The 12,918-nt window shown below is 38.0% G+C and overlaps 1 protein-coding gene across 1 annotated transcript; it reads right to left on the minus strand.

Annotated features, from left to right (window-relative positions):
• On the minus strand, positions 1–5,172 carry LOC119083859 (transient receptor potential cation channel protein painless-like). Its single transcript, XM_037193658.1, has 4 exons — positions 5,087–5,172; positions 4,811–5,011; positions 703–2,864; positions 1–343 (listed from the first exon to the last, which is right to left on the minus strand). The coding sequence occupies exons 1-4, from the start codon at positions 5,147–5,149 to the stop codon at positions 217–219; spliced, it is 2,553 nt and encodes an 850-aa protein (XP_037049553.1). The 5' UTR covers positions 5,150–5,172; the 3' UTR covers positions 1–216.
• Positions 5,173–12,918: the final 7,746 nt, after the last annotated feature.

The raw sequence follows: 12,918 nt of genomic DNA on the forward strand, positions 1-12,918 counted from the left end.
ATTTAAATGAGACACATGTGTTTTAGTCTTAGTTTAATCTATGTTGAAGCACTCTTTCAAGTAGTTTTTCATTTGATTTAACCAAACTTTCTATTGAGTTAATTGATTTTTCGATGTTCGAAAATCGTCTCTCAATTCGTTCTTTTTCAATTTCTTCTTTCTCTTCCAGTTCAACCCGTTTCAGCACCTTAAATGCTTCTTTCACAATACTCTCACTCATTCGAGCAGATCCACAACATTTCTTTTGGTTCTCACCAACAATTCTGTTTTTCTGATTTGGCCGCACTCGAATGACATTCGATTTGAGTTTCGTGAGACTCTTGGACAGAAGGTAAAGTAATTTCTATAAATAAATGATTATTGAACTGTCGAAGTTATGGCACGGCGGACTTAAACGAATTTAAAATGGCATCTGCAGGAGAAGGGGCAACTGCATACATTACATACATCTATAGGCTCTAGAACTGAGAAGTGGAGTGGTGGAATCGTTGTAATTAACCTATTGCTACCTCTGTAATCTCAAAAGTCGCGAATATAGGCCTTGGTGAAAACCATTGACAAACTCGTTCAAAAAGCTATTCCGTTTTGTCTCATGACCCAGTAAAGAAAATCTAAAGAGAAACGAAATGCATAACGAGTTGCCATTTAAATTCGTTGAAGCCCACCGCATGCTATGATTTTTCGTGTATACAACTTACTCACCCAATGCGATTCGCAATATTGAACAGTCCATCTTCAAAACGAGACAAAGCTGCGCACCGTTGAATAAGTTCAGTTTGCTTGGCTTTTGCCATGATTGCTGTAGTGTCACTCACAGCTAAGCCATTTAATAAATTTGCGAGGACAGTTGTAATCAACAAAATGAAGCCAGCGAAAACCACATAACTTATTGTATTGTCTTTGAAATCTATGCTACTAGCATCGATTTCGCCAATCGCCATTGTCGAAACTTTCAACAAGGACATACCAACACTGCTGAAATGGTTAGGCTTCTGTTCCGTGGAATTCGAAGTGGTACTGAAAGGATTTACTGAATTTGTTGGATCATTGAATAAAATGTAAAACGTGAGTGCAAATGCCACTATTATGATAGCATACATCAGCAAGCATTTGAAGAAGTTTTTGGTGACGGTTTTCAACATCACATAATGAGTGGAGAATGACCAAAACGGAATGGTGCCCAGCAAGCAAAACATTTCGTAGGTGATCAGAAAAACTGTGGGAACTGCAAACATTTTGTAGAGTGTCATTGAACTGCTTACGATCTCATCGTTTTCACCTCCACCATGTAATTGGATAATATGTCTCTGCCCTTCGATAGTAATTGAAGAACAAAAGATTAAAGCTAATTCCAAATAATTATCAATACTTTTCAAGTACGAAAATATGAATTGGGTCACTTCGCGAACGAACAAAATCGAAAGCATGAGAAGGGAATAAGTCATGAAATAATTGTAATAAGCTGACTCTTCGGAACATATGAATGGATAATCACTCACTAAATCGTCTTCTAAGCTTTCGCATTTCTCAATCGTACGATTTTGATTGGCATTGTTGAACCAATAAATAGTCCAAACGGTATTAACCGCAAAAAGTGCGAAAAACAACAAATTGGCGAATAAAATCACATTAAAACCATTCAGTTTCCAGTGCAAAAGGCCTTCGATTAATGGATGACGAACCAAATGTTTCGTTTCGTCGCATTCAGAAATGTTTCTCAAAACTTTCGTTTCGTAGATACGTTTTCGGACACAGTATCGACCTTTTTGACGCTTCGATTGAGATGGAATAAAGTTTGCAAAATTAAAAACCAGCTCGTAATCGTTTCGATCGAAATGTTTGCTGGTGGTGGTGATACAGCTGTTGAAATGCTTTTCGAGTAATTGTGGATCGATTTTCGAAATCAACGGCTTTTTCGACGAGTCTTTGACTCCGACATAGGCTCCTCGTTTCAGCAAATTGGCAACGATCCTTGAATCATCGTTTCGGATGGCATAATGAAGTGCAGTGCAACCGAATGCATCGGCTGCGTTCACATCAATTTTCGAATGATTGAGCAGTAAGTCAAAACATTTTACGTAATTTTTATGATTATTCGCTGGTCGCTCAGTGTATTGTGCGGCTATGGGGAGAAGTGTCTGCGCGCCATTCAAATCTAATTTCGATGAACCCAAAAAGATCTGCAAAATTTCCCAATGACCGACATTGATGGCATGCTCGATAGGAGTGAAGTGTCCAGCTTTGATGTTCAGATCGACGCCCAGTCGAATAACTTTTTCGACTGAGAATGTCCACGCATTTTCAATGGCTAATGTCAAAAGGGTTGTGTCACTGTGAACGATCGTGAAGAGTTCAGTTAGTCGAGTTGGGCTGTCCGTAGCAATGAATTTCAATTCATTTTCTTTGGTCAAGTACTCAACGAAGCGATCTGCATTCCAATCTTGATCAATTTGAGTGTGGGTTGGCGATAATTCTAAATCAGGCAACAGTTTGATCAGTCTAGTGTACACTCGGGTAATGTCAACGTATTTGGCCTCGCTGAGAAAACACTGCATCAGTCTCGCCTTCTTTTCCACTCCTAGACGTGAATTATCCAGAATATTCTCAATTGGAGTCCTGCCATTTTCTGCCGGTAGATTCACATCGGCGCAATGCTTCACCAACAACTCAATACATGGATAAATCTCGTTGAAATTCTTATCGGAAATAAGCTCCACTAAATAGTTGACTGATGTAAAAGGGAATTGAAATGAATGTTTGGTATCCACACCCACACTCGTGTCACTCAGCAATGCTTCCAAATTGTTGCTAGAAATCGCTTCAACCGCAAAACCCAATGGTCCCTTGCCGCATTTTTGGTTTTGCTGAAAGCAATACACAAGTTCGAACACACAAAAGAGTAATCATGCCCGCACGTTAGTAAGGGGACGTGACGTAAGCGCTCTACTAACGAAAATTTATTTACAGTAACTTTTTGACCTTACAAACATTGTTGAAATTTTGTAGCAGGGGACTTGCGTCACGGAACGTGCGGGCATGATATTCCGATCAATGTAATAAAGGTAGCCTGTATTGTAATTTTCAATTTTGTTTAGCTGATCAGCGGAAGTTTCAAGATCCTAGTTTACGTTGTGTTGCATGGAGCTGATCAATATGATGACTGTGACGTAATCGGACCTGATCTGGACGTGCTCTTTATTTTGACTCGTCAACTTGAACTGTCGGTCAGGTATTTCCGTTAAAAATGTGGGCTAAGTTCACTCTATGTCTATCGCGGTTGTTAGTGTTCACATTACGACGAGGTTTCGAACTGTTTTTGTTGACATTAAAGAATTCCGGCGATACATGTTCTGCTTCTGATTCGAAATTCAGAGCTAGATGTTCATTTAAGATGATTTGATTAACTTTCTGGATTTTCGGTTTTCGCCTGGACCGGACGTTTTGCATGATTTTCATGCCTTCGAAATGGAATTGATGTTTTGTTGTGTTCGTGTCATGATCCGGTGCAGTTTACTCGGTTTGTTTTTAGGTCTTTTTTCCATAGGAAAAAAAGACCTTTTGTGGGCACTTCATCTGTCCGTCCGTCTGTGTCACAAATAAAATGTGATTGATAAAAGTTAAAATTGCAATGCTACTATGAACAAACCAACACCAGGCAAATCAATTATTATTTGTTATCTGGTAACCGATCGCTCATAGCAGACATTGCAATTTGAAAGTTTGGTAGTTGTTGGTAGTTGGACCTTCAAAATATTTAGCAGCAAAGATGTTTCTTACTCGAGAGACGCACACCGACTGACGAAATTATTCGGCCTGCTGGTCTATTTATAAATCGAGTATTTGGTAGTTGACTACCAAAGTGGTAGTTGACTGACTACCAAAGTGGTAGTTGACTGACTACCAAAGTGGTAGTTGACTGACTACCAAAGTGGTAGTTGACTGACTACCAAAGTGGTAGTTGACTGACTACCAAAGTGGTAGTTGACTGACTACCAAAGTGGTAGTTGACTACCAAAGTGGTAGTTGACTGACTACCAAAGTGGTAGGTGATTGACTACCAAAGTGGTAGTTGACTGACTACCAAAGTGGTAGTTGACTACCAAAGTGGTAGTTGACTACCAAAGTGGTAGTTGACTACCAAAGTGGTAGTTGACTACCAAAGTGGTAGTTGACTGACTACCAAAGTGGTAGTTGACTGACTACCAAAGTGGTAGTTGACTACCAAAGTGGTAGTTGACTACCAAAGTGGTAGTTGACTAATACGGATGTTGTAGATATGTTTACTGTTTGAGAGCTGCACACCGACTGATGAAATTAATCGGCCTGCTTGCTTCCAAAATTTGGTAGTTGAATACCAAAGTGGTACTTGAATGAGTATCAAGCTAGTAGTAAACAGAAATTGAAAAAAAATGAAAAAAGACCTCACCAGGCTTCAGCCGGTCTATTCTTGCTGATGTTTCTTAGGTCCTTCAGGTGTTGTAGCGAATATCCACTGACCAGGACCGAATGCCAATGGAATAAACAAATTAAAAACACAAACCAACTTCTTTGCGTTATTGATCAGCTCCAGACAACACAACGGAAAAAAGGGCGCTCTATTAGGCAATAGATGCGTAAAGCACCTTACACCGAGTTGCATATTAGTTATTTGTGACATCGAGTGCAAAGTACTTTATTATTCTCTTGATGTGTAATTACGACACGAGGCCGAAGGCCATGTGTCATAATACACATCGTGCACCGAGATTCATACAACGTTTTATGCAACAGAGGCATAATAGTTTCGAAAAGGGAACTTGGTCTTACTCACTTTGTTAGTGTCACATCCGGCTGAAATGCATTCCAGAATAAATTTATGTCGGTCAGGTGTTGCACAGATCAATTCAAATAGCGATTTATGTGTATACGGATCGGCAGTTTGTAAAAAGTTTACACGATCTGACCCGCCAATACCAGATAAGATTTGACGAAATTTATCTACGTCATTCCATTTGAATGCTTCTTTGAATGGCTGTGTGATGAGGAAAGAGTTTTTGTCGAAAATTATTCAATGAATATCTTACAATTAAAACACATTTCTGCTTACCTCAAACTTGTGTTTGTCATCTTTCAAACCACTTAATGGAATGGTTTCACCCAGCTCCTCCATTTCTCACCGTTTGAATTGAGAACTTTGCAAATGAAATTCAGAAATATTTTTCGGTTTGCTTCAGTTGTACTATGCTGATAACACCCAGATAATAATTTTTTTGTGTAACAAGAACTCTAACCGTACATACCGGGTCATTTCGGTCATCATTTTTTCGTTATTTTCGCAATTGAAGAACTTTCAAAATTGGCAATAGCTCTCTTAAGAGACTACAAAAGCGCCATGCTCAGCTGAAGAAAATTTGCTGACAAATGGTGAAAACGGCAACAAGATCCATGCCCTATACAGTGTTTAAGTAGATGGAGATGGAAAATCAATTTGGGGTCCGCTGTCAAAAATAATACAAAAGAATCTGACAGCGGTCCCCAAGATGGAACAATAGGTTGTCGTTTCGCCTTCTCTCTCGCTTAATGAACACTCTTATTTACTCTTATGACAGATATTGTCTTCTATTTTGATACAAAAAAAAACGATTATAAAATCGGAGAGACTGTTGTGTTGAATGTGTGCTATATCATTCAGAAGTGCTATCAGTGCTGGCGATGTGCGGGCCGACGTTTTTTTTTTCAAAATCCGGTCCGATATTTGTTTAGTAAAGCCCGACTAATAGGTTTATCACCCAGCTATTAACGGATGCACTAGAATTGCCTTTGGAAAAGTGCGTACCAATTCTTTCTTTCAGTCTGGGGGAAGTACAAACATTCAAAGGCTCTCTTCTGCTACAGTTTTCAGCGGATGTTGACATTGAGAATCAAAACAGCGGAAATCTACCGAGCTTTGTATAAAAGGATCGGAAAGAGGTCATAGAGATTACTCTGGCGTCGGATGGCCTAGCGAGTCAAATTGAATCGTGGAGGGTGTCCCTCACACCTAGCTTCTCTAACCACAGAAATATAAAGTTAAGGCTAAGAGACTCGGCGAAGGAAGTGAAGTTTAGGAGCCCAAGGAGAGCGAATTGGGAGCAGTGCAGAAGCTTTCTGACGCAACATGTAGAAAAAAAAGCTAGAAACAGTTTTGCTAAGGTCCTCGTCGAAGTTAAATGAGACGGTAATATATATTACACACTTGTCGCGAAGAAGTCTCGGCTTGCCGAGACTGATAGTGACAAGTGTAAACTCTATTTTATTACATAAGCGAAAACGAGATAACAACATAGACCTGAAGTGTAATTTTTGAATTATTCTTCTAGTTAAGTAATTTTGACAGCCGAACATCGCGCGTATGTGATAGTAGTGCTCAAATCAACAATCGATGAGAAAATTTTGGCAATATAGTGTTTAAGTGAGAGAGATGGCGAAACGACAACCTATTGTTCCATCTCGGGGTCTGCTGTCAGATTCTTTTGTATTATCTACGACAGCAGACCCCGAGCTGATTTTCCATCTCGCTCTACTTAAACACCGTATAGGGCATGTCACGCAGTACTAGTTTATACCATCGATATAATATAGGGTAGATTAGCACACAGAAGAACGAGAATATATTACACACACAAGATTTTAATCACAACGCAAAATAAAGCGAAGGCAAATTGAGAATTAAGACAGAGTCATTAGAGAGGGTTAAAATTCCAATTCTTCGGCTGTATCGAAGGCATAGAAGAATGCTGTATCGTCCAATACTTTTGGGAGGTCACGCAGATGCAGATACGCGGGTTACACACCACGTCTCATACAAAAAATTCACCACGCCATACAAATTCAATTTTGGTGAATTTGTTTGTATCAAAGAGGTGTTCACGCGTATCTAATAAAATGGCGATCTGTGTGACCTGGCCAAAGTATACAGCCTTGGTATCGTTAGCGTATTGAATAATTTTTTCCAGCCATCTAAGAGTTCCCATGTCAGTGATGTAAATAATAAAATGAATTCGAAATCCTGTTGCGACGGAAATGCTTCGGAAACCAGTTATTCGTGATCTTCATCATTAGATCAGTTGCTTTGTCAGAAAAGCCGAAACGCTTTAGTTTGATTGAAAGTCACAGTGGGTCGACGGTATTGAACCCTCGTTTCAGATCAATGTATGGATTTAATGAAGTTAACAAGCTGTTGGAACGCCTATTTCAGTCATAGAACTGTTTTACTATCGGATCTATTACTTCAATCTTTTTAGTTATTTATTTATTTATCGTTTATTATTACACTAATTCAACGAGGTACGCACTTCCACCGCAATCGAGGCATACAAAATCAACATCTGTTTCAAAATCAATAAAATCCTCGTGATACCAGTCCGGGCACATGATGCACACGATTTGATCGCTGCTTCCGATCACATTTCGCACAGGGCCAAATTTTGTTTCGGAGTTTTTCACCCTCTTCACATACGTATTTGTAGGCTGAAGACTCCAAACACTTTTTTGTTCCCGATAGTTCGTGGTTTCGTAGTCTGTTCAAAATCAATGCGTCGTCCATAATCTCGTGTCTTGATCGTTTTTTTTTAGTCAGAATTTGCTTAACCGTTTTATTAGTCAGCCAGCGGACTAAATGCAACGCCTGTCTTGGAGGATTCAAGTCTATAAATTTCTATTTGACCAGTGTCGCCTTCACAGGAGTGTCTCCCTTTCGCTTCAGTCATATTGTGGCAGTAACTTTCCCTTTCGGTCGTCCGACAGATTTGATGTTTGATGACAAATTAATAGCAGCAACATCGTTTCGGGAACTTTTTGAAAAATTCAAAGTCGAAGATCCAGCCGCTTCATTATCATTTGATGGCCCTGGTCTGCTTGTTGCAGCAATTATCTGAACTGGATGCACTGGATGAACTGGTTCTTTCAAAGTGAACTGAAATCCAAAATTGAACAATCTAGTACTTCCATCATTTTACTGTTGTTCATTGTTCATTTTGAAATTTAAAAACAGAATGTGCCAAAAATCTACTGTCAGAATAGGGCTTGATAGTGGAACAAAATAACAACATCTAGCCAAAAGCAGGGCTCGTACTGAAATCCGATTCGTCCTTATAAGGAAATAAGGACAATTTAAATGCAAAAATGAGGACATTCTAAGGACAATTTTGAACTGAAAATAAGAGCAATTTCTCTTGAAAGAAGTATTTTATTTGCGAAAGAAAGTTGTAAGGTAAGCGAGGTAGTAGCTGACCGTCTAAGCAATTTTTCAACTTTGGTCATCAGTATCTCAGGATGATTTCGATGAAGCTAAGTTTTTCCTTCGTCAGAATTTAATTTGATCTGTTCCCATTCCGTAGAATATCAGAAATATTGACAATTAATTAATTTTTATTGTAAAAAACTGATTTTACTGAAGCACTGTTTTTGATGCAGTAGCTGACCACTAAAAAACGGATGTTTTTATGAATGACCAGTCTTGTTGCAGTAGTTGACCGCTACAAAATTAAGACATTTTTCACATTTTTCGCAATAATTTCGCATTATTCGACACATTTTCACTCTTAATTAACTGATATTAACCAATTTCAATGATAAAAACTCATAAAAACACAAAATATCAACGAATTTTAATCGCATCATTTTGTACACAACAATGCACATGGAAGGTGAATTTGTCACATGAAGAAAAATGTACGGAATTTGGTGCGGTCAACTACTCAAACATGGCATATTTTTGATGCAATGTTTTGACCACCATGTAATTAATCAAATATTAACTTTTAGACGCTATTTATGTTAATAATATTAATTGTCGAACTATTTACTACCTAAAAACACCAAAACTTTGTCCATTAATAATTCTTTTGTCAATAAAAACCTTAAATTAGACCACACTGATCTTACGATTTTCTTAAGAAATGTGCAACTTTGTACTGAGATGGTGCACTGGTTTCATTTTATGGTTGTATCAAATAAGTAAACATAATTATCGCATTATTTTCATGAAAAAATTAATCTTTAGGCTCTAAAGATTAATTATAACGTTCATTTGTAATTATTTTCCAAAACTGATAAGTAATGTAGCTGGTCAGGTACACCTGCACGGTCAGCTATACCCCCGCTTACCTTATAGTAGGGCTCACTAGTTGAACAAAATACATTTTTTGGTGCATTTTGGTATAAAAGCGTGAATTTTTTACGATTGATAAATATACATTTGGGGAATCAAAAACGATTAGGAGACTTTGAAAAAGTGACCTCTAGCGCCATCTACACCCGGTTGAAGTTTTCGATGCAGAGGTAACTTTGATGAATTTCTGTGTAGCGGGAATCGAAGCTACGCAGGTGATATTGGTCTCAAACGAAAGCTAAGGGTTCAAAGTTTTTTTTAGTGCAAAAAAGTTTCACGAACTTTCCGATTTTCCCGTAGTTTTACCGAATTTTCATAAAAATGATATTTTAAAACTGAGGTGAAACTTAAGTAATTTTTAAAATTGATTCAGAAAAGTTTTTTTTCTTCGCTATTATCGTTGCACATTCAGTTTCCAAACTTTTAACGATGAAAAAGTTTTTGGATGTTCCGCAGCAGTTTCAGTTTTTATCGAAAATTTGATCCCTTTTGCATGGCGAATTTTTTTCGGCGAATTTTTTTTTCGTAAATTTAATGAGACTAGTACTGGGAATGCTAGGCATGATCTAAAAACAAAATAAAACCAGTTTTTCGATTTTTAAAAAAAATATTAAGTTTCCGAAATCTGCTAAAATCTGTAAATTTTCCTCCTTCGGCGAACTTTGACAGACCCTAAAAAATCCATAAACGTTTCAAACAGCACAAGATTACTTATAATGCTATGCTGGGACCCTCAGCTTTCAAACGATACCAAACACTCTACCTCCGGATCAAAGGATGTATGCCTTGTGATGTGAGATATGTGGTTGGACCCAATTTCAAGCAAATTTCGAAATATATGAGAGGTAAGTGGAACTGAAACTGAAACTAGTTACCACTGCTGCGGAACATCCAAAAACTTTTTCATCGTTAAAAGTTTGGAAACTGAATGTGCAACGATAATAGCGAAGAAAAACGAGCCATCAGAACAGTCGGAGCGTTTGCTGCGACTGAGCCCCGTACAAACCCGTATATCTATTGCGTACGTGACCCTAGTGCGTCTGTCACCCTACTTTGACCGTAAGCCTATTGCGCCGGTTAAAGTAGTTAAAGTAAAATTATTATGTAATCTGTACATCTTAGAAATTGCGCATAGCGCAATTACGAAGCCCCGTACGACGTTCCTTTCAAATTTATTGAGTATAAATACACATAGGGCCTAGTATCGGCCTCAGTCCGAGGATCCAAATTTATTATTTTTTTTCAACTACATTCTATTCGGCCTTTGATTACCTTCCAAATGAAACAAAAATTACGAAAAACGGATGAAATTTACTCGAGTTATATGTGAAATACACATAGGGCCCTAGTAGCGGCCTTAGGCCAAGGACCCAAATTTAATTTTTTTTCAACAACATTCTATTCGGCATTCGATTACCTTCCAAATCAAACAAAAATTACGAAAAACGAATGAAATTTACTCGAGTTCTATGTAAAATACAAATAAGGCCCTAGTAGCATTTCACTTCTAAGGCCCTAACTCACGGTCCACTCACCCGATTTTAAAAAACTTTTTTTTCCTGACAATACCTATCATTTGCCGTGTCATTTACATTTCCATCGTTTATTTTGCCATAAATATCACCAAAAGACCTTAAATCACTTAGGTGGCCCTAACTCACGAAGGGCCGACCCGAATATGCCCATCTTCGAACTTAGCCTCACTATTTCGACTATCTTTCAGGGAAAAAAAAATTTTGAAATCGGATTTGATTTACTCAAGATATCGACGTGACAGACGGACAGACGGACAGACAAAATTTTTATTGCAGATTCGTCATCTATGAACATAGGCAAACTCTTTGCCCTTACCGTCTGCTTCGAATTCCATCAATTACACACGGCATCGTAATCCTATACGCCCCTTTGTACTTCGTACGGGGCTAAAAACTTTTCTGAATCAATTTTAAAAATTACTTAAGTTTCACCTCAGTTTTAAAATATCATTTTTATGAAAATTCGGTAAAACTACGGGAAAATCGGAAAATTCGTGAAATTTTTTTGCACTAAAAAACTTTGAACCCTTAGCTTTCGTTTGAGACCAATATCACCTGCGTAGCTTCGATTCCCGCTACACAGAAATTCATCAAAGTTACCTCTGCATCGAAAACTTCAACCGGGTGTAGATGGCGCTAGAGGTCACTTTTTCAAAGTCTCCTAATCGTTTTGGAATCCCCAAATGCATATTTATCAATCGTAAAAAATTCACGTTTTTATACCAAAATGCACCAAAATGCAGCCCTACTATTATGGTGTTTGCGTTTAGCTTGATTTTTTCTTTACAATTTTTTGTTTCAGTTATAGGGTGCCTAAATTTTTTTTTAAAATCACATTTTGATTTTTCCATACAGATGTTGCGTTGGAAAATTAAAGAATATAAAATTATTTAGAGCTACTCATACTTTCATCTATTTTTTGATTCTGTTCTGTGAACAAAAAAAATCATAAAAATTCAAACAGAAAATAAGGACAATTAGTACAGTAAGGACAAAATAAGGACAATTCTCGAAAAGTAGGAAAAATAAGGAAATAAGGACAAGAACGACCCCTGCAAAAGGTTTCGTGGGCGCAGAAAATGCCACCACCCACACTTATCATTATTTGGCACAACGCACTTCAAGCATGAGTGGTACTCTGAATAGAGTACTGAATCTGGACAGTTAATCAAATAATTTTTGGCTCTGTAAAATGTATTTTAAAAAAAAATCATACAAAATCGTACTCTATCTGGCAGCTGTCACTCGAAGCACTTATGCTTGAAGTGTACGTTGTGTCGCACCAAGAAACTTTTTTTCCACAGCCTCATACTTTTGATAATAGTTCGAAAGTAACCTTGATGTAGACCGAGCAGAGCTAGGCAGCTCCTTTATCAAATAAAATTCTAAGTTTCGCACTTCAGAGTGTAACATACTTAGAAGGCGTGGTTCGGAATTCACGTTAAGCATGTGGTCCCTAGTGTTAGGTCATTACAATACCATGTAAAAGTACCTTCACTTGCCTATAGCAGCAAATGGTAGCCGAATCTGTCATTTAAAATGTGTCCTCCCGGCTGAACAATAACCATACGCTATTATTATTATTATTATGAAAATCGAAGTAAGTGACCTCTTATATACGATACGTCCGTCTAATCAAGTTTAAAAAAGGGAAAATGAAAATAGCCGCAGTTCCATTCATATGGATTACGAAGTATCAGAATGGATTACGAATGAAACGCAGGTGGCCGAAATTTGGTATTCCATCCAAATTGAAAAACATCGTTCCGCCACCTCTTCGAATTGATGTGGAGGAAACAAAGAACTGGCCAGAGTGCGAGTGCAAATATGTGTTCAATGCAAGTAAGAAAAGTTCGTTAAGTGTCTGTCCCATTAATTAGATACTTATCAAAGTGACAAAGAGGCGGATGATGCCATTTCTATGATTTTCTTAGACGGAGAGTTCGAAGCCGAATTCTGATCGATGATTCCCTGTGACGATTGCAGAGTGGAAGCAGCAGTTGCACCAGAACGTGATGTATGTACCAGCCTCAGTTATTTCTGTTACGTCTTCATGAACAAATTTTAATTTTACCTCGTACAAATAGAGTAGGAGTATTCGTGTCGGAGTATTTATTAAATCGGAGTAAGCAAATTCAGACTCACCGGCTCAAAACTGGATGGGCAAAACGTTTTCTTTCTAAGTTCGTTAGCATCGAGGTTAGCACTATCTCTGGAAGTCGATGGTTCAGTCGACCATATGCAAAAGCATAA

The sequence above is a fragment of the Bradysia coprophila genome, unplaced genomic scaffold (genome assembly GCF_014529535.1).
Source record: "Bradysia coprophila strain Holo2 unplaced genomic scaffold, BU_Bcop_v1 contig_70, whole genome shotgun sequence".
Lineage (NCBI taxonomy): Eukaryota > Metazoa > Arthropoda > Insecta > Diptera > Sciaridae > Bradysia > Bradysia coprophila.